Genomic DNA, 24,244 nt, shown 5'->3' on the forward strand with positions numbered 1-24,244 from the left:
TAAAAAAAAAACTATTATAAATACTCCACTATGTCACTATATAGTTTTTTTGATATCTCAAAATTCCTTCATTTTACAGACAACGAAAAGTAGGATAAAAATGATAGAATTAGGAAAATCAGAAATTTAGTTGATTATTTAAATAATACATTCGATCATCTTTATACTCCAGAGAGCGCAGTATCACTAGATGAATCTCTTATGAAGTTCAAAGGACGTTTGAGTTATATTCAATTCTATCCATCGAAACGAGCGCGATTTGGAATAAAAATCTATAAACTTTGCGAGTCTTCATCAGGTTATTGTATTCGTTTTAAAATCTATGTTGGAACAGATAAAATACCGGGAACTGATATACCAGCGTCTGAGAGTGTTGTCCTAGAAGTAGCACAACCAATTTTGAAAAAAGGATACACACTATACATGGACAATTGGTATTCGTCTCCACAATTATTTTCAAAATTACTGGAACAGGATACGAATGTAGTTGGAACTGTGCGAAAGAATAGAAAGCACATGCCAAAAGAGCTTGCTTCCCTCAAACTAAAAAAAGGAGGGGCCAAAATGTTATCATCTCACGGTTTATTAGCGCTAAGATGGAAAGATAAGAAAGATGTATACATGCTTAGTACAAAACATTCAAATATTGATTTAGTTGAGACGGGGAAGCGAAAAAAGAAAGATGACGATTTTGACAAAATTATCAAACCGTCATGTGTAATCGAATATAATACAGGTATGGGAGGCGTTGATAAACAAGACCAATTGCTAGCATGCTTTCCTGTTATGAGAAAATGCGTGAAAGGTTATAAAAAATGGCGTTTTATCTAATAGACATGGCTATTTTCAATTCACACGTTCTATATAATAAAGTCAATTGTGGAAGTAAAACAAGCATTGTCCAATTTCGATTAAAACTTGCTGAAGAATTATTGGAGCAAGTGGTCCTGCCAAATTATAGTACCCGTGGGCTTTCTTCAAATGCCAATACGCCACAGCGTTTGCAAGCAAAAAATTGGGCACATTTTCCGGAGAATATTCCGGCAACACAATCAAAGGAACATCCGACAAAACGGTGCCGCGTATGTTATAAACATAAAATAAGAAAGGAAACCACTTGGCAATGCAAACAGTACCAGGTACCTTTACATTTACCGACATGTTTTGAAAAATACCACACGGTACAAAATTATTAGATTTTAAGTTAGTTCTTGTTCTTTATAAATATTTCTATTTTGTTACATTTATATATTTATTTATATTTTGTAATTAATATGTACTTTCAAAAATATATTTATATCACCAATATAAGGATATTCCAAATAAAATGTATTACTCTGACATATTAATCCATATAGCAAAAAATTAAATCCGTTCCATATGCATAAAAGTCTCCAAATAATTCCGTACTCAAAGGGTCTCTGATATTTTTTGATAGATGTGATAACATAAATGGAAGTTTACATGTCTTCCATAGCAAATTGGTTCTGTATGACATAGTATTATGTTGTTGAGAATTCTGTAATTTAATTTCAAGGAAATTCAATTAATTGTTTAGTCCAATCTCGATAATTATATCTAGTGTTATAGCATAGTGATGGAAGATCATGAGGAAACTGTCTCAAACAAACTAAGAAATAAAATACATATAAACCAAATATTAAATTCCGATATAATGAAACTTTAATTCACAATTAAACAATATAATAAAGTTAATTACTACTTTCATGTCATCATATATAGAATTAATAATAACATAAAAATATAATGGTATATAAAAGCAACTTGGTCCTCAAGATAACTTCAATTCATGTTATCTTCTCACAAAAAGATCAGTAATTATTAATTTGAATGAAGGATACAACGATGAGATCCTGAATTTCGTTGAGTGCCTAATGAAAAAGCAAAAACTGCATTAGGAGAAAATAATTATACCGAGAAAAGAACATGTGTGAAGGGAAAAAGTAAAATAAGCAAAAATTACTCTGTTTGATGAAGAGGAAGATAGACAAGGAAAGAACGGTACAGATACAGAAAACGAATATGAAACCTTGCCAACCAATATGTATATTACCTGCAATAGTTTTAAGCATAGAAAGAACATAAAATTACGTGATACCAGGTACTACTACGAAAAACAGAATAGATTATGTCTTAGTGACAAAAATAAAAATCAGAGAAACAGAGGAACAGGTTTTGAGATTGATGTAACCATAAAATGCAGAAAATGGAGATTAAATAGAAAAACGCCTACAAAAGAGTTAAGAAAAATATAATATTGATGGAGTGATGGAAAGAGATTAAAAAAATATAATAAGCAATGTAGGGAAAGTTATTGGTACAAAAGATACAAAAAAATTATGAACGATCTTGTATATTAAATTAAAGGAAAAAGAAGCTAAGTGAAAATGGCTACGAACTATGAAAAAAGCTGATAGAATAGAGTATATGAAGAATATATGTAATAATGGCACAATGCTTGAATATTTAGAAAAGATTAAAATGACATTGAAACACAAGAAATTACATGGGTTAGACGGAATACTGCAAGAGCTAATAAAAATGGGGTAGTTCATGTATGGAAATCAGAAACAATGCCGATAGAGTGGTCTATTGGAATGATTATACCAATAATGAAGTTAATCCCAATATATGTAGCAATTATAAAGAATTAATTTGCTTAACGCCGTATATAAAATACTAACAACGATACTAAATGGAAAAAAAATTGTGAAACTGGAAAGAAGGGATATCGAAAAGGCTTTTGACAAGGAAAATCAATAGTGGATGGCCATATATATTATAAACCAAGTTATAGAAAAATGCTAGCGTAATTGGAGTGCAAATTCCATTAATTAATTCAACATTGACAAAGCAGTTAACAGAGGTCAGTTATGGAGGACATGAAACAACTAAAAGTACCACATAAGTTATTACGACTGTTGAAAACTATGATGATAAATTCTTGGAGAAGAGTGAACTATGGAATTATAATTGATAAATCAAAGCAAAAAGTAGGATATGCTGATGATTTAACTCTAGAAAGCGAGAAAACGTGAAAGTTTTGTAGAAACATATATGAAAATTGAAAGATAAAAGGAAGTTCACGTAATCTACGGCTTTAAGAACTTATAAAACCATTAACAATAAACATGATACAGAGAACAAGATAAGCCAAATAAATAAATTAAGAGTCTACAAAACTGCAATAAAACAGTAGTTACGTACGCGGAGGAAATTATGAGCTTAATAAATATAAACGAAGAACAACTAAGGATATATGAACAAACAATAATTACGATAATTCATGGATCAGTTAAAGTAGCAAATAAAGAATATCGAGGACAATGAGAGCAAGAATATGTGAAGAAATAAGGATACAGTAAACAAAATTAAATTAATAAAGTTACGATTGTATGGAGGTATTGTGAGCGACATATGTTTGAATTTGAAATTTTCAGTGTTTTCTATTGAATTATTATTAACTAGTTTGTGTTTGCTCTCTATCATTTCTATGAAAATACGACGTATCTGTTTTATCGATTCAATCCATCATACTCATTTCTATTTAACTCCTCCGACAATATGTCCGACATATATTAATACGTCAAAAAAGTAATTACTAATAATAATAAAATTCTATTGAACCGAAACCCCTTATGAGTTACATCCATTTAAGTCCTGTGTATAATATACGCTTCATTAAAAAAATCACTGAGTCATAACAGTGCTTAACTTGATTACCTTTTAATAAATATAATTAAAAGAGATGTTACTACATCCGAAACTGATTTAGTATATGTCTTGTAGCTCTTTGTTAAATACCCTCTCATTTTATTCTGCGGCGAGGAGTCATGAATGCCAATCACCGTTAAAAGATTAAAAGCAGTTTTTAGTTGGGATGACTATAATGTTCTGTAACAAGTTGGTAACTTTTTATTGTGAACTGTACAAACAGATTACGAGAAAAATTGTACAAAGCAATTTTGACGCTTGAAAAGTTGAAAGAGATGAGCCGAAAATGAGTTAATTGTAGGGTTATGTTCGAATTTTTTTCTTTACATTGAATGTATTGAGTTTCATCGGCGGCGGCGTGGATACATCTCTATTGCTATATGTATATGTCCAGGGTAAATCACTTGTATATATACGGTCTCTAATGGAAAAAATTCGCCCATATAGTCATTTCTCACTAAATACCGTATGTACAAGGTGAATTGCTCGTATTCATACATACTACATAATCTTCTTGGAATAAATTTCAATAGATTCCAGTCTAGTAACAATTTTAGAAATAACCACCCATAAGTCATCTGGAAGCAAATCTTTCATGATGATTCGAACTTTCATACATCTCAAACCAAAAAAAAAAAAAATTCCAACTGAACCAATGAGTAGTCAACAAACACATTTATGGGAAACTACACTATGAGTACTCAATAGAAAGAAGAAAATTCAGACTTTCTCATGATACTTTAGACTATGATGATACTATTGAAAATTTTGAAACGAGGAGACTCAATAAATATAATTGAAATCTGTGATATAACAATTCCATATAGTTTTCAAATAAATTAAATAAAATGAAACACTATCGTGTTTTCAAGCTGTGTTAGTATGCTATATGAACAAACAAAAGTTTACCTATTCTTATGTTATTGCTAATTTTATATAATGTGACATCAAGAAAATTGATTTTATTATTTTGATCGATTTCGATTGTAAATTGAAGTTTTTTATGATAAGAATTGAATTTATGTTTTCAATTTGATTCTTTGGTACGGTAGTAATACAATCATCCACATATCGGAAAAAAAAGGAATATTTATATCAACTTTGCTAAGGACAGTTTCATCGAGATCTTCTATTCCTAATAGATTGTTTATTTCATTTTCATTTTTAAAGTACGTTGTCTTAAATGTGAGTTCTAGAAAATTCAATAAGCCAAAACTGCATTGAAAGAAAATAATTATCCGGAAAAAATGATAAACAACATATACAAGAAAAAGATAAACAGATACTACAATCAATTTAAAAACATAACAGAAACGAAACATCAAAACATAAAACATTTTTCCTTACCATTTGTACAAGGACTTTCCCAACAATTATCGAATTATTTTAATAAATATGATATTAGTGTAAGTCAAAAAGGATATAATACGTTATCCAAATATTCCACTAAATTGAAATCTAAAACACCAAAAAACAAAAGAAGTAATATTATATATCAAGTGCATTGTACTAATTGTGACGGGCAGACCTCTCAATATTTAGAAAATAGACTAAAAGGTCATCAATACGATAGGAAAAATAAAAATGCATTAAAAAACCATGAAATATCAAAAAAAACATAAATTCAATTATGAAGATTCAAAAATTCTTGGAACGGATTCTAATATATGAATTTTTAGAAATGGTTCACATTATATATATATATATATATATATATATATATATATATATATATATATATATATATATATATATATATATATATATATATATATATAGTATCTCGTCAATGACAAGATATTGGGACCCAAATTAAATATTACAGCTACAAAATTAACAACCATAATTGGCCTTCCGTTGATCAAAAAGTTTCACCTCATTATTATCTGTATCCAAAAATGCAACAATTTATGCAACCTCTCCAATAATAGAATCAAGTCCACTAAAAGTCTACTGAATGCCGGGAAACAAACAAAGTAAACAACTATTGATTGCAGAAGAAATTGAGGAAATAAGAGATGAAGTGCTACAAAGTCAACAAACGAAATGCCATCTATAAATTAGGGGTAAACTAACATTCCCATGAATTATTAAATAACTTTATAAAATTAATAAATAACTGGAAACATATACACTATTAGAATGAGTTATCAATCAATTGAAGTGTTTGAGGTCGAACACTTCAATTGGGCTGGTGGTAATACACATATATCAGACATTTGGACCAATAAATGATAATGCTCTCAGGTTTGACATTACAGAAGGAGATATTATTAGAATAAACCTCACTAAGAATGGTCATGAATTAGTTAACATACATTATTGCACCATGAAAGAGTCACTATCAATATTTTAAATTGTCATTACACAAAAAAATAAATAAAACATTATTAAACGCGTCACAAGTACTAATGTACCAGATGCCAGACATACGGTTATGGAGGTGAGAAAGAAAAAAATACCACAAGAAAACTATTACTTACAGCTTACATCAAAAGACATAACCAACTTTCATGCACTACGCTTAGGCAAATGATGACTCCAAGAAATGTTGAGTGAAGCAAATTGGTACACTTTTTAATTTACTCACGTCTTCAACAAATTAGTTCAATGGTAAAAAAACTAAAATACAAAATTGCCACTTAGTTGTTATAGAAAATATCCTTCTAAAACCATCATAGAACAGTGTTGGCAAGTATCAGTGTATCAGTACAACTAATCAGAGTAAATCATCTACTGCTATCCGAACCAACTATAGGACCCATATAAAATTAATGTGAAAGCAGAAATAGATTTATATAGAGGTGATAACGTCAAAGTTGATTAGTCACTGAAGTAATACACCACAAGTTATATTTTATCAAAACAAATGCTTATTGCCCAATGGTAGACAACCCTAAGAGCTTGAAAAAAATCTAGTTCGGGGCTTAAATCAAATTGAAGACCACCTAAGATCAGTTAAGATATTAGCTTTGTTCGTAGTTTGTTACGTCAATGTGGACGAAGTCATTATTGTCTTTAAAGAATTATTTAGTTATATTGCACCTGTTTTAAAAAAATTATATCCCGAACTTTTTTATTGTACTTTAATATTACATCCTTATTATCTAGTTTGCACAAAGCTTCGACTGAATTGAAGGTAGATTAGTTAGTTTTCATTCTTGGGACTAACGAAGAGACTTTTAATACCAATTGTGAGGTAAATTTTCATAATATACATTATTCGTCTGTTGAAAAGTACGTAACTCAGTATCAAGGATGCTGTGGTGTGAATCTTTAGTGTGGTACAACTGAAGATTCGTTGGATAAGAGGACCAATTGTCAACATTCAAAATGTAATGGTTTTTCTAGATTCATCATGTGAATTGTGTGCGGTTTGTATAATTATTCTAAGCATCAAATATACTAGGGCTGCACAGACGTACGGCATATAAAGGCCCCGGTTATAACTTAATGTAGTGGAAACTATAGTGTCGGGTACACAGCCACACACCACCTGACGGCTGCTGATAGAATAATAGAAACTAGATGAATTGAGTGATTTTTTTTTTCATCAAAAAATCACAATCCCTGGGAGTGCGGTAGTCGCGTTAGTATACCTATTTAAGATAATTCAACGTCGTAGCTGAAGCTATTCTAAACAATGCACTTTACAAACCATTTCAGAGGGATGAAAAAATATTTTGAATGCTCAGAACACAACATACGTACTCGTTGTTCAGGACCCAATTCACGACCAAAAGACAGAAGACTGACGAAACCTTATAACATTTCCGACATCATGCACTTAGGGAAACTGGCACTTCCATCAATATCGGAGGTTGGTAGTGGAAGTTTTCGCTGATTTTTGAAATATCGAACTGCAACAAGAAATGTAGTTTGCCTAACTCAACACTATTGAAGAAGCACTAGCGAGAGCACTGCAGCGGTCAAAACAAGTCTAACCAAAAGATACATTGAAGGTAATGGAAGAGAATGTTGATGTCAACGACGCCTAACTTGTAAGAGATACCTCTTTGGATCGAAGCACCGAATTATTAGTTCAACTGACTGAACTCAACAAGAAGCTAGTTGAAAAGGTTGAAATTGAATACTACAATTTCTAGAAAAGATAATGTAGGCTTCTGCCTCACCAACAAGGCGGTAACAATAAAGAGAACCAAGAAATATTAAGTTAGTGGTAACTTATTAGGCCCAGCTATTCAACTAAAATTCAACTATCATTCCCATTCCTAAAACAAAGACTGTTGCTCACGGAGATTCATGGTGGTATTAGCGGACTGTACTTTGGGGTGACTAAAGCAATGAAAAATAAGGAAAAATGATTCTATTGGGTTGGAAACAACGACGACGTATTAGATTGGTGTCTTGGATGTTCCAAGTGCGTTGTTAGTAAAGAACCCAGAACTAGATCATAGGAAACCGTGTAACGTATTATAAGGGGACATATTCTGAACGGATAGGGATTAATGTATTACGATTTTTCCCACAAACGAGAACTACTCAGTAATTATACGGAAGCTTACGCATCAAGTTAGTATGAAAAGGGAGGTTGTCGAAGCTCCAAAATGACTAGACGGTTCTTTTACGATGGTTACATGAATCAACGACGAGGTCTTCAGGATACGATGCTTCATGACGAAGATAAAGATCGTTCATTCAGACCGGTCACTCCCTTTCGTCAGTGAATACGATAAATTGTGGACGGCTCCATCTATTATTGGGTAACTATTGTTATTAATGTTTCTGGAAGAAGAAGTTAGCTGAAACTAGACAGAAGTTTTTACAACATTCTGAAACTATTGCAAAAACATATCAAAATCAGAAGCTCATAGAAGAGCTCTTAGTTGGATATTACAAATATTACATGTTTAAAGTGAAGTGATAGTTAATAAATTATTAGTAACATTGTGTTGTAATTGGTATCAGTATATTTAATATGGAGACGTGAGGTTTACATCATTATTTTTAGTCTTTAATCCAATATATTTCTGTGTATAAAGTGAGCACAGTTTATTTAGATTTTAAGAAAGAGATTATAACATTATAACGTGACTTGACATACTCGTAAAGAAAAAAAACAGATTTTGGAACGTAAGATGGAGATGAAAAATCTTTTGGAACAAAACTTTCAATTTTTTACAATAGGTGTTTCCGAGATATTCCATATTTTTGATTTCAACTTTACTTGCAAGAGTTGGAAGAAAAAAAATTTTACTGTATGTCCAAAGAAATTCTCTAAACAAAGTTTTTTTAAATTTGACGTAAAATCGTCAATGCGTAACTAATTAGTAATAAGATTAATTAATCTTCTTGAGTCATTATGTTCATTAACCCTGAAAGATTTACAAAATTTTTCGATATAAATAGCACTTGCACCCAGTTTTATCGTTTATCTACTATTTTCCTTGAACTCCATGAATAGCTGAGATAACAATATAGATAATGAAATTATATCATTATTATTAATTAAAGAGTATAAATGACCAGTGTTTCAATAAAAATGATGAAGAATTGCTTATTATTCTGAATTATAAATATAAATCTGTTTCTCTAGGAGATGGGATTTGTCACATGTGTTCTCAATAAAATTTATATTTCCGCATTTGACTAATCCGTCGAGAATGGCAATTCAAAATTGTAAAAAGTTGTTCCCGTAATTTTAGGCATCTGTTGGTCATAATTCTTTATTCATGAAATTTAGTTCAGGATGCCAGAATGGATATGGTGAAATTAATGAAAAATTCGTAAGAGGACATCTAAAAGATAATATACGATATCTGAAATAGCTCAAGGAATATTGAAGCAGCAAATAATATTTTTCAACTAATATCTCTTATACCTTCATGTGTTAAGATAAACGATGACAAGTTTGAACACATTCCAGCTTATAAGGTGTTAAGAAAAAGTACTATAGAAACTCAAGAAATATTAAAATTTGTTTACGGCGATAATGTAACTGTTTATGTAAGATTTTAGTTCGTTATGGACGAGGAACGGCCGAGAAGACCTTCGACCTCAAAAAAAAGATAATAGATGAAATTTAAAAATTTTTTACATACCATTAAAAATGACAAGTTAATTCGAAAACAAATATTTTTTTAGTTTTACATTTTATATTACAAAAACTATTGGAGCCCTCCAACAAAAAGAATATGCATATGTGTGACAATAGAAAAAAGTCGAAAATAGATGAAGTTTAGAAATTTATTTAGTTTTAAATATGGATACCAACACGAAGAAAACACACGAAGGAGGGTCACGATTTAAAACAGAAAAATATGAAAGCAATTAAAAAGAAAAGGAACAATTTTATTTTTATACTTTACGAAGTGAGATAATGCATTATATATCTAAAAAATATATCAATTGGAATAACGATGACAATATACGAAATGAAACTATATGAAGCTTCCCAATGTCATTCAATTCCAGGTCTAGAACTGTGAACTAAACATTCACGTTTTCGTTTTCTCCAAGTGGGGTAGAGAGACCAAGTAAGAAATCATCTAGGAAACAGAGGTGTAAGGCAATTCAACACTACACTAAAACAAGTAATTTAGCAGTTGATTGAGCAACTAGCCCGTAGCCAGTCTTCTGTAGAATTGTAGTCATTTACGTTTTCGTTCTTTCCCCGTGGGGTAGAGAGTCCAAGTAAGAATTCATTTGGGAAATCGAAGCGTTTGGCAATTTGACACTAAGATAATTCAGCAATTTGATTGAGCTAAATTAGCGTTGCTGTTTAAAACAACACATCAATAATATTAAGCTGGTACCCGTACCAAAAGTTACCTGTAGTATACCACTGAACGCTAACCTTTATAGAAATGGTAGATAGCCACAGTCGGAGTCCTCTTCGGTTACAAATTCTGGTTGGTCCTAGGCAACAAAATCATTCCAGTTAGCCTACAGATCCAGGAGTAACGTCATGAATATCATTTATTCTTTCGGTCTAGGTATCGAACATTCTTAAGCTGTTATCAATTGCATTATCTACTCAAAATAACCTTGTAACTAAATCACGAGTATATCCAAAGTATAGAGAGAGAGAGAGAGAGAGAGAGAGAGAGAAGGGAGAGAGATTGGCCAAGCATATAATTAACGAAATAAGCGACGCAAAATTTGTATAGTTTTGATGCTCCTGTTTTTAATGCAATAAAGGATTATACCATTAGAACAGCGACTGATATATACCTTTCACTACTTTAAACAATGCATATGAAAATTTACTTCAGGGTTTCGAAATCCTTCAACTCGTGAAGTTTTTGACTTTCTTTTGTCGTTGGGGATTTAACAAAGTATTTTTCGTATTTATACGTGTGTGCGTGGTCATAAGACCTAGATACCTGTTTTCAGCTAGGCGTTGGAACGTAAGCGATCTCGGAGCGAACGTAAACGCGAGCGCAAGAGTTTGTGTTTATTAATCACACTTCGTCATTTGTTCAATTTTTGTTTAACGCGAACAAGCGCGTCAGTGCGTATGCGAGCGTAAAAGTTTATAAATTGATCTTGACATTGCCGTGGTATTTCAAATTAATTGTCTAGCTCGTGGATTTAAATATCATTTTGCATTTCTTCTGTAATCTCGAATAATCCAAATATCTTATATGATAAGTGATAAATTATTATAACTTGTATAGATAGTACTTGTTTCTAGGTTTCCACAATCGAGTTAATAGCATATTTTATATATATATATATATATATATATATATATATATATATTCAGCCTATTTTTTATTACATACTGAAATATTTGGTTCCACTTTATTGATATTAGTTTCATTTATATTTCTCTCTTTCCTGGACCTAATATCATCAATCTTCATTTTGATGTAATTTATAGTTCTTGTGATGTGTTACATTATTGTGTAAGCGACTTCTTACTATTTGTTAATTTGATGGATGATGAAAAATCTAACTATCATTATGTCACTCATTCAAATTACCGGTGATTGAAAACAGTAGGAGATCAATATCTGCATTTCGGTTAATTTGAACAGAATATATTTAATTGATAACTGTTCCACTTCTGTAAATAGAAAAGCAATTATTAATACCATACCCAGTGTTAGCTGTATTCTTATTAGATCTATTGTAAATTTTACAGGGATGCATTCAGATCACTGTTACTTAAATTTTATTGAGAGTTTAGCAAGCGTGCCTTTTTTCTATATTCAAATTATGAGTGGTCCTAAGAACCAATTAAGAATCGATTATAGGAATCCATAAGGCTACCTCTTTTTCAGTTGGGTATGTAACAAGACAGAAAATGAGAGGTGGAATCTACAGGTAAAAACAGCAGGAGTCCACCGTTTGATAGTTTAACTAATACATTACTTGGGAAAAGAGAGACCGCCCAAAATTATTAAACAGAGTTATATTGATACTTACTAGTGATTCTCCTAAAATAGTGAATGTTTCAATTATTCTCGCTCTAAATCAAATAATTGGAGAATAATTTCAATTAAGAAAGTATATGTGTATTCATAGAACAATCAAATGACAATATGACTCCTACTTGAAAATCGCACATATGAAAAAAAAACAAAAAAAAAGACCACGAGTAAAAATTAAACGTTACGATCTACTTCCGTCTTTATCAAAATATGACTTGAAAATTTGCATAATTATATAATTCAATAGATCACCTACATTATGAATATCTAAATAAAATCAAAATATAAATCTGTTTTAACAAGAAAAATTACTTTTTTATTAGTTTCTACATCTCAAAAAAATGTAGCGGTCATCAGTTAAATTCTTGCTTTAAAATTTATAAAATAGAATTATAAATTTCACTTAAATTGTTTACGTCTTGTTTACCATTTGTTAATGTATTCATCACCAGGAAATTAATAAATTGAGGATTGTGGGTTGTTAAAATTTATTATAACAAAATTATGAATTTAATAAGCTTTAAAAATCAAAATTCGAATTGACTCGATATATATAATTTTCCTTAGCTTTCTACTCTTAGAACTTCCTATATGTTTTTTGTGATAATTTGTCTCGATTTCAGGACCTTTTTTTACTTCTTGTTTTTTATACTCTAGTAAAGGTTGAAGTAGATATTTTCGAAGAGATATTAAATAATTTTAATTTCTTTAATTTCTTACTTCTTAGACCTTTTGATATAATAATGCTTCTAAATGTTTTTGATTCAGGTCTCTTCTGTTTTAAAATGTTTTTTTTTAATAATTTTTGAAAGATTGATACAAAATTAACGTTTCGACTTAACTTCACTCTTTATCAAAATATTTTAATTATTATTAAAATTATTATTATATTTTATATGATATTATTATCAAAGAAAACCAATTTTAAAACAGAAGAGACCTAAAATCAAGAACATTTAGAAGCATTAATAATTTTAATTCATATATCGCCTATTTCCACCTTATAATTTCAGTTATTTTTGATAAACAATATTGCTACTCCGTGTCTGAGTTTCCGGAAATTAATTTTTCAAAAGTTAATGCCACACATGGTTCACAATCCTATTCAATTACAATAATTTCGAATGGAATGCTTTTACTTTATATACATACAGCCATTTTCAGTTAATCATTTTTTTTTTCGAAATTGTTTTCTCTTTGATGTTATTAATTTATAAGGCGTAGTATCCATTCATTCGACCATAAACTTTGTACAGGGTGTTTCCTTATAATCGAATGTTCATAATAATATGAAATCTTTGCTTACACCTTCAATTAGAGACTATAATTTAGAATACTTAATTGAAATGTACGTATTTATTATTTGATAAAAAATAAATAAATCTTGAAAAACAAGAACAAAAATTCCAAGAATGGAAAAAATGTAATATAATGGAAATATAGTGGCAGGTAACAGTTTAGACAGAAGAGATAGAAAACTACATCAAAACATGATTTTACAATACCAAAAATATCCATAAAGAACCAGACACTCTAAATTAAAATCTTACTATAAAATTTACCACATATTTTTTTTGTTTAAAGGTTTTCAGTTGTATCTATTTAATATACCTGGGATAAAGCTCTTGAGTTGTACCAATGGATGGTAACAAGGTCCACTCTGAAATATTATACATGGTGCTATCTAGTATCGTCAACCACAACTATTCCTAAGTTGGAATTTCTGGAACCGCTGGCGATATTCATACTGAATACACACTGTTCAAACACTCTCGTGAGTGTTGGTGTAGTGGTGGTGTAAACAGTGTATTCAGCACAACTATTCCGGCTTCCAGAGGCAGCAATAATTAATAAGAATTTCTTTGGTGATCATTTAAACATATGGTAGGTTATATACGTTTTTTTAGGTTTGACTCGGTGTCTAAGTCGATCTGAGCAAAAACATTGGAAAGGGGAACGGATTCATTGAAGCAAGTAAAAGATTCAATAGGTCAATTGCCATTACATTTGAAATGTTTGTATAAGAGAAGAAAATTTGGAATCTCAGTAAAACTTTCATTCAACAAGAAGCAAAATAAGGAAATATGGTGGTACCTATTAGATATCTGCATTCAATTTCATTTTTTTTAACATTTTTTTTATAGCAAATTCTATTTTTTTGTTATTATTTCACCAATTAGAATATACTATATCGAATAAAAAGATAAACTTACAATCAGACTGAATAAATTGTGATTTTTAGATACTCATGTGATTTCTGGTTTTTAAGTATTGGTCTTCATATTTAACCATGTAGTCACTAGAATATGTTTTTAGAGAACAAAAGCTGCAGATGATACAAATCCGGAGCTTTAATCGTACTAAAGGTATATTTCTAATTTTGATTTTTTAACATACCTGTTTTGACATACATACCACGAAAACAAACATATTATCTTGATTTTAGAGTTCTTTTAATTATCAATGGAGTTTTAATAGATAAAATTATTCAATAAGAATTAGACAATTGAAGAAATTTGTTATATTTAAATTGAGTTATGCGCAATATACAAGTTACTTTCTAGTTAATCAATTTTAATGCAAATGGTATCCATGTACAGTAAATGTTCAAGTTGGATGTTCCCGACATGTTTTCTAGAATGATTCAAGATCTTATCTTGTCTTGTCAGTCTAGAATTTTCACTAGAACATTGGCATTAATAGGCGAAATACATTCAGATCCTAGATAACTTGATGCTAAAATAAGTAAAATGATTTATTTCTCCTTATGTATGGATGCTTATAATAGTCTATTTTGACCAGCACGTTTTGGCTAAAATCAATAGAGAAGGGATTCATGATAAAAATAGAAGGTACAAAGAGATTTCAGATCACTAAACTTAGATCAAGTGTAACAATGTAATGCAAATATATGGAACAAGCTCGATCATGACTATTATTGAAAACCATAGAGTCGCCTTGTATATTAACACTACTTCAAGAATTCTAGGATAACCTGTCATAAAGCATATAACCAGAGATGCGGAAAATTATATGATAAAAATTTTTCTTCTCATAATCGCAAAACTTAAGTACCGGTGCGATTCTGATATTTTTGATCGTTAAAATACCAACGAATAATAAAATTCTTGTTTTGAGAGACGCTTTCTCTCCTTCTATGAATAAATTTGCATAATTCGAAAACTGTGAATGAAATCGTAACAATGCAGGAATTTTTAACACCTAATACTGAAAAATTAATCACATCAGTGCTGTAAGATTGTGTAGGATGAAACTGAATGAGCTTACGTAGAAACTTTCTCAGATTTTTTCACATAATATGATATGAAAATTCGATTCTACAGATATATATTCAGTTAATTTTGTGACATAATATATTACTAATTCTTGTTGGCGTTATTTTGTGCAATTCGATATAATTGATATGGCTATATTTTATATTCGAACTGTCCCTAGAGTATAAGCTTACGGCTGGTCCTTATTCACTTATATATGGCATTTCTGCAAATATTTTTCTGATAATTGCACTTGTTCCCAAGTTACATGCACAAGGTGCTTTTTCTTATGCCCCTACATTTATCATTTCTTGACGAAACCAGTCTGAAAATTATTTTCACCCTATTCTTCTGTTTATTTTTATTGTGTTATAAATATAGTTAACAATTTTGGTACCATACTGAGCACACATTGTTTATTTTATTCCTATAACGCCATTATTCACAATTACACTGCCTGGATGCGATTCAATGAGTTATCGTCTTTTCACAGTAAAAGTGAGAAAATATCATCTAATTTTGTATATCTTATACATAAAAATTTCTCTGTAGCTCTTTTCACGGAAAATATTACCTGCAGGAACACCCACTGATTTTAAATTTGATTCTTAACTAAAAAATTATTAGGTAGTACTTCTGGAGAGTGGGACATTTATATGGGCGTTAGTCTTAGATTTGAGGATGGTGATGAGGTAGCACAATAATCAAAGTTTGATAACTACCTAAACGTACTATATATACATGAACTAACAATATACCCAAAAATATACACAAAAAGGAAAATTAAAGTAAATCGCGTGTGCCGAAACAGTAAGGGTAGCATAGCTCTGCAGAGATCTAGGCGTTCAAGAGCTGCTGGCTTCACTCTCCCGAGAGAGAATGAGTTTCTCTTTGATTCAAAGATTCAAAACGTCTCGTGTAATTGTGTTGGTTTCTCCTAAACCGTGTACCGGGCGAATCAGAGAAAGAGAGAGGAATTATAAAAGAGAGCTGACTTGGAATTCCCAAAAGGAAGTAGCTTGGAATTCCTCGGATCGAAGGATTATTGTTTTATTAAGGAAGTTGGTCGGAGAAATGTGTACCTGTATTATGTATTTTTAAATGCGAAGGCACATAGCGTAGTCGTCATTTTACAAGACTTTGGATTGCATTGAACAATATATTTTTTGGTAATTTTTCTATCAATGATATATTACTCATTGTATATTTATTGTATATATACATGTTTATAGTTCAAATGCGCTATCTGCTCCTTTGAATCGAACATAATTTCCTCACAATTGCTGGAGCATTTCGTAAATACCCCTGTTTTTCAAAATTCGATATTGTATATTTAGGATCACCCAAAAATATGTAAATTCATTTCAAATCTACTCTATGTAGATAAATTTTTGCAACGTTGGTATAAGCAGGTGTAAATGTATAAAAATAAATTTCTCTTGTCTTTCACATAGATGGATTAGAAAAAATTACTTCGTCTCTGAAGACAATAACTGTGCAAAGTTGTAGTAAAGTATTAAGTATAAATATTACTAATAGTTTTAGAAACTCCGTCATAATTGCTTGTCATTATTTTTAAAATTTTATGGAAATATTTATAATTATTTGTTACTCACTCTATTAATAGCAGCACTAAAGCCAGCTTGGCAAGATCCTTGTCTATGGTATCCCCAATTCACTGAAACAAAAGTAAATACATTTGAAATTCTATTGCGTTAGGAAATATTAAAATGGCATTCGCTTAGTATACCATGATAGTTCAAACAAACTTACTTATTGTTATGATAAAGAAGGAGTTCAATCAATTATTAGGTTAATCGGCAGATTATACAGGTATTTCGTTTTAATATAGGTAAGAAGAAAGATTAGCCCATTTAAGACATATCTTTATACTCTTTAAAAAAATATGTGGTACAGCGATAAAAATACATACTATAAAAATGAAAATGATAACAATTAATTCTATGTAAATTCTTCCACTTATGTAATTATCTGAAAAGGTTGATTTGGTAAGAAAGATTTAGGAAATTGATCAGTGAAAAAAATCGCACCAATGTTTTTTAGTCTTCACAATATGAATATGCTTTTACTACTTAATCTTTCCAAGTACATTTTCAAATATTATAAGAAAAGTTATATTTTAAAATTTTTCAGTTTTTGATAAATCTCAACTTTTTAGTGTGCAGCTTCTCTTAGGAAACTTTACCTGCCAATGTGAAATCATAACCAATTCACTTAAGCGTTTAATTAGTTGTTTTTATACATTGATACTGAACACATTGTTTACACCACCACTATACCTTTACTTACAATTACTATGTCTGACTCGTGTTTCAAAAACCTAGTTGTTGTCTTCAGAGAGCTCTAGCCTCAGTCTCCGAAGACGATAACTTGGTTACCAGACTGTGTGAATGTTGGTATAGTGGTCATCTATAGTACGAATATCCCCAACGGCTCCAGAAATTCCTTCTTATTTTACATTGAAGTTACAATGATTTAGAGTTTTCTCCTGTATAACCGTCCACTAACCTTAATGTTTAGCTCACATTTGTAATCATTTGGAGTCAATTGATTATAAATTTATAGTTTTTGTATTTTATCCATTATATTTTCAATAGTCTACGTTGTCTATATAATATAATACCAATTTCTGTATCCATTCATCGTTTGTGAATGTTGTGTCTTTATTCATCTCTTTGATGCTTTTATTATAAAATATAATTGCTGATGTTACTAAAAGAAGCAAGAAATTCCTGCTAGGTTTATGATTTATTCCACTGTTACAACTATATAAATGTACTTGTATCTTCATGAAAAGTGTCTTATTGAACTAACATTTCTAATTACAGTTTATCCCCTATTTTCACTTAAACTACGTTCATGACCAGTCTATATTGTTATATCTATAAATAGTATACTGAGAGTCTCAGAGATGTAATGAGAATAAGTTTCATGAAAATCACACGGTACCTGTGAAATTAAAGCACAACAAGTTTGTAATAAGGCTCTCTTTAAATTTTTCAAAAATAGCTATTCACACATGGTTATAAATAAAAATATACACAGGGCTTGTCTGCGACGAAAATACATCTATATATCAACACTGTTCTTGTAATTGATTCCTGTTTCATGTTATGTTTAGCTACCAGACCCAATATAACCAACAAAGTGTTGGATTTCATCTTCATGGGTAGTAGTCTCTAAAAGCCCTTATTTGCTTATTTAGATTATGTCAAGACAGATCCTAATGAATGGAGTACGTTTTTTCTCTAAGAGTACCATGTGTTTGTATGAGAAAATCATTCATGTAAACAACAGTAGCGGTACCGAATAATTAATATTTGAATGGAATAACCCATATCAATTTTCAGATGGAAATGGAGCGCAAAATATGATATTGCTAAGTAGAAATAGAAAGTAGAGTCAAACAGAAATTTCTCACGAATAAAATAAGGATTACCCTTATATTATACATCGATGTGTTAGAGATATGATTGCTTCGCCGTCTTGAGACGCTTGAGATGATGAATTTTTTTACGATTCCAAATGCCCCCCCTGAGTTCGTGTAAGTATGGAACAAAGGTTAGGTAGAAGATTTTTCGTTTTCCCCAAAGTCAGGTATATTGTGGTATATTTGCAAGCTCATATGGCATGGTCGCCAACCCTATTTGAAGGTATTCGTAAAAGTTACAAGGTCCTTCTTGGTTTTTAAATAGTTCATTACACTGATTCGCTGTTTACATCGCTAGAATCGCTAGTAGTCTCTCAACAGATATAGCAGGTATACAGAGAGAGTTTGCACACTCCAAGAGTAGGTTCTGATGTAAGAAGCCCTACTACGGCCAAATCTAAACACTTTTTTTAGAGACAATCCAGTCAATCAGCTGTTGAGAAGTATAGTATAAAAGAGGCAAGGAAAGACTCGTACGTCATTTTGAGAATTGACAACCAATCGAACACTATGTGTCAGATTGAGAGCAATTTGGTTTTATATGCTCTGTCAAACTGTAACAGCGACTGGTCCACTCGTCGGGCTTTCAATGGATAACAAGGAGAAAATTTTTTTATACTCTTTATACTTAAACTTTTTCAGTTTGAGAAATTCCAATTGAATATCTGAATTAGATATATAGAATACAAAGACAAATGCAGTCAGTTTAAAATTATATTATTATATAGTAACTGATAAACAAGGAAGGAAAATGACCAATTTAACGACTTTTGTATTTTTTGCAGGAAAACTATTGCCCCTTTGATGAAAGTTCAAATGAACATAATACGATATTATTTTTCGAACATTTCAAGTATTTCATATTTGATGTTAGTTTTATTTTATTTCAGTTTTACTTAAGAATCGAATTTATAATACTCTCATATCTAAATTATTTTGAGTAAACATTTTTTCGCATGGTGAAGTTGTCAACATTTGTAAAGTATTTGTACATTTGTAAAATTTGGATGGTTAGTTTATGTTCAAGTTGAATATTCCTAACTATCTTTATAATTAAAAATCCAAATATTAAACTATTAACTTAATATTGACTTATTCAGTTAATATCGTCGACTTTATTTTAAATCCCTTTAAAATTGAAATAAGTTTATGATTAAAAATGCAGGCTTTTTTAAAAAAGTCAAAAAGTGTGCTTTCTCATTAATAACTAACCTAAAAGACTTCATCGACTGTTTAATTAAAATTTCAAATGTGTCGGAAAATAGAAAATACAAAGAGTTTGTTTATCATCCATATGGTTTAAATCGATTAAAAAACATTACCAAAGTAAGAGTAGGATCAATTGAAAAATATAAAAATCTAGAGACTTATACGTTCAAGTTGCCCAAAAAAGTATTGCTATTTATTTTCTTAAGACCACTTCCCTCAATCACATGATGTCATTTCAGTCCGGCATTTTTAGAAATAAAATAACCAAAACGAAAGATATTATCAAGTATTCAATCCAAATGTTTGAAGAATCAGGCATCAGGACGGTATTTTGCTCAAAAAGGGTTTTTCGCAACCACCATTCACAGCAGAACTCTATCAGCAACACATAAGAGGATGTTACATTGCACAAATTTTGTAACATGGACACCTTAAGGTTCCAATTTCTGATGAGCTTTCAGATTATGGCTGGAAAGAAATCAGTAACCAGATTAAATTCGCAAAATCAATTGTCCATATCAATATTCAGCATAAAGAAGGTAATGATAGTTTTTAACATTTTCATTATACTATACAGTAGATCCCGTCTCCACCAGGTGGAAACTGCAATAGCCTCAAGATCTGTGGCTATTTGGAGATGGGAGGAAAATAGTTCACTAGAATCTGAAGAAACGCTTTTGTTATCAGAGAGATCCTCAGAATTAAGTTGTCTCTTAAGTTTTTTCTGGAGTCGAGTGAGACGGTTTTTCAGAGATCGCTCTTTTGTTTCAGCATAAAGAAGTGATAAATCATTTAACAGTCCTTGGATATTAGGAGTAAATTATAAAGTATCATTGAGAGGATCAGAACTACCGTATGAGTTTTCTAAAAATGCCGTGAATTGAAACAGAAGAAGCTATTTGCAGTCCGATGTCCTTGAGAGCTTTTTCGATAACATAGTGTGGGATAGTAGGGGATACATACGATATTAAAATGCGTTTAGCTGGTGAAATTAGTCTTCGAATAGGAATTATTGTAGAATTGATGCAAATGTTCTGGTGAGTTTTAAGAAGATCATCTAAAATTGCTGTTGAGGAAGATATATGCAAACACGGTTGTTAGAAATTCTTGATGCGAATGTAATGTTTTTTGGGGAAATGATACTCCTATAGATTATTCATTATTTTATGTATTCGAATAAAACGGTGCTGGGGATAGAGTGCATTATATTTGCTTGCTCGCGTTTAGGAAAAGTAAGGGGAGGAGGCTTTGTTAACGTTGAATCAACATATGATTTTGGACCATGAGATGAGTTTTGATGAGATAAAGATGATTGGGTTATTTTATTCACTGTAGTCATTTTTGCGAGTAGCTTTGGATACCAAAGCTACAAGTTCCAGGTTCAGAAAGGAATAGGCGCCCGAGAAGGACCTTGTGGAATAGATAGTAGGAAAATAACAGTTACCTTTCGCACTCCTACGACACTGGTGGATTTCTTGAATTATTTGCAGTTAATAGTTTCATAAAACTAAATAAAGGGTCGCAAATTGAATTTTAATGATCACATGTTGATATTTGGTTTTTAATAGAATTCAGTATAATAAAAACGTTAATATGAAATTAGCACGAAGATAACAATATTTATCCAAATAGAACAATATGCGTGTGCACTCGTCGGCTATCTGAATACGAATGAGTTATTTTTTAAATAATGCTATCGATGAAGTTTTTTAATTATTAAGGTTATAGTTGTATTTTTAATTTTTCATCAATCTTTCAAAAATTATTAAAAAAACTCATTTTAAAACAGAAGAGAACTAAAATCAAGAACATTTAGAAGCTTTAATACATCAAAAGAATTAAGAAATAAGAAATTAAAGAAATTATATATATATATATATATATATATATATATATATATATATATATATATATATATATATATACTCAGTAGTATAGAGATGTTTAAAATTCTAATATTATAATATTAGGGGCAGACAACAATAAAACGGAATTTAACGGTTGTCTAATTATAAGAGTGGCGTCAAACTTATGTATCGAATACATTGCTATTAAATGTAACCAAAAAGCCAATCACGTCTTCAAAAAACATTTTTTCATATGCTTTCAACGTGTTCCGGCCATTGAAAAATCGTCATACTGAAACCGAAAGAAACAAATTGAGGATTATGTTTGTAACGGTTAAGACAAATACTACTACTATTAATTAGACTTCGTTTGGTGCTGAAAATTTTGGTTTTATCTTTTCGGACTCACTTTTTTCATATAATCACTATAAAACAAGGGATCGAAGGGGGTGAAGCAGTCGTTGTTGGTGATAGTTTTGTTTTCACTTCATAGATTTCACAGGAAAAAGACACTCAAATATCATGGATTTATTCGAAAAATCTCTTAAAATTTGTCTGTTGCTTACAATTATTATTACCTACAGAATATCATTATTTATTTGGTGGCTAAAGGTGCCATTATGCATACATAATTATACATACATACCCCTACATAATTGTGGTCCGTCTTATTGAAAATATCTCTTGAGTAGATTCACATTTAATAATAGAATTACAGAGAAATTTCTAGATATTTGCGCACCCATTTTTGAGAAAGGAGTGATCTAAGAAGTCGATCCATTACATGAACTGGTAGTATATACAAATACTTTTCTTCATCATGTTCTTTTCTATTTAGACCTTTATTTCAATCAACAAGGAATAAGTAGTATTTAAATAATATTTCACCCAATGTACCAGATTTTGATCTAATTTTTACCGTGTAGCGGATATATGGCGATCAATCTTACAACAGATGTTCTAGTGAAACTTTTACACGTCCACGCGACGATTCTGTGCAATGGAGCGTGTTTCAATTTCGGTAGCAAACACACCATTACACATAACTTTAGAAAATTAATAAGAAAATCTACAAATCCACTTTTTGGAAATGTAATCAAGATTTTCATCAAACTTCAACCGAAGTTAGTTCATTTGTCATTACCTTCCGATTCTAAACCTTAAGATCTGAACGTCACAATTGAAGCAAAGTATCCGGCATTGATTAACACGTGCCGCCTATAAACATGTCCATTACAAAGGTCTCACATGCCGCGCACATGTTCCCCTTTTTAGGTTTTCGGATATAGTTTAATTTGAAATTTAATGCTGCTCTAACTCATAAAAAAAGCCCTAAAAAATTTATTGTTACTCTCAATACCGGATGGATGTCCGCCTCGTTAACACCATAAAATGAATGTGGCAACACATTTGTCGTAAATTAATAAGACAGTAACAGAAAAATACAAAGAGCACATATGAGTCGAACTGGAGCTCTTTCATATTTAAGTTGCGTTGATCAACGAAAACGTTTCATCAATCTGCATTTCAAAGTTTTATTTAAAGTAATAAAAATTTAACTTTTTAGTTTAAACTGCCATTTTTTCACAGAAGAGATTATATTCACTGAAATATTTAATAACGCTGAGGCAATATTATTTTGTTATAAAAATTTCCTGGATATCTAAGAATATCGGAAACTAATGAATCACGGGAAAGTAACAACTTGCAATATTTATTAATAAAAAAACCTCAAATTTTAAAGTGAAGACTTGACAATGGGATCCTTAGAAAAACCAATCGAAGAAGCATGGAAATATAACGCCTTCATGTTCCCGAACAAGAACAAGTTTTCGTGCTCTTATTGGTTTTTTATATTCATAAGCTGTACAGAACAATAGAAAAAGGTTTGAGGTGGTCAAAAGCCATGTGTCTCCTCCCTACAAATTTGACCGAAAATGCAATTTTAGGTTTAGGTCCAAGTTGTATATCCTTAGCAATTCAGTTTAATTTCAGCTTGCAAGATGAAGTCTGCAATCTTTTGTGAATTCTTGTGTAATTTTGGAAATTTTGTAAGGATCTCGTAAGCGCCGAAAGATCGGCTCTTTAACAGTTAATGAAAAAACATCAATATTCTATTGTTTTAAATCATTCACAGACAAATATTTAAGTGAAAGTATTGATGGCACAGTGGAATTGATTAGTAGTATGCTTGTTTTTAGAAAATCTACGATTTACGGATTTATTAAAGAATAGCAATTTTCATCAATTTTCTTGTCGCGGGTCGAGTCGAAGAACCCTATGGAAACTTTTAAAAGAAATAGAAAAAAACTACATCGTATGCAGAAG

The 24,244-nt window shown here is 30.7% G+C and overlaps 1 protein-coding gene across 2 annotated transcripts in view; it reads right to left on the bottom strand.

Moving 5' to 3' along the window:
• Positions 1-24,244, bottom strand: part of LOC130894004 (integrin alpha-PS2) — a 187,836-nt gene that overhangs the window by 40,925 nt on the left and 122,667 nt on the right. For both annotated transcript variants that reach the window (XM_057800485.1, XM_057800484.1), the window contains exon 5: positions 17,026-17,087. In XM_057800485.1, the coding sequence (XP_057656468.1) occupies positions 17,026-17,087 (62 nt within the window). The remainder of the gene's footprint in view (positions 1-17,025; positions 17,088-24,244) is intronic.

This window comes from Diorhabda carinulata, chromosome 5 (genome assembly GCF_026250575.1).
Source record: "Diorhabda carinulata isolate Delta chromosome 5, icDioCari1.1, whole genome shotgun sequence".
NCBI classification, from domain to species: Eukaryota; Metazoa; Arthropoda; class Insecta; order Coleoptera; family Chrysomelidae; genus Diorhabda; species Diorhabda carinulata.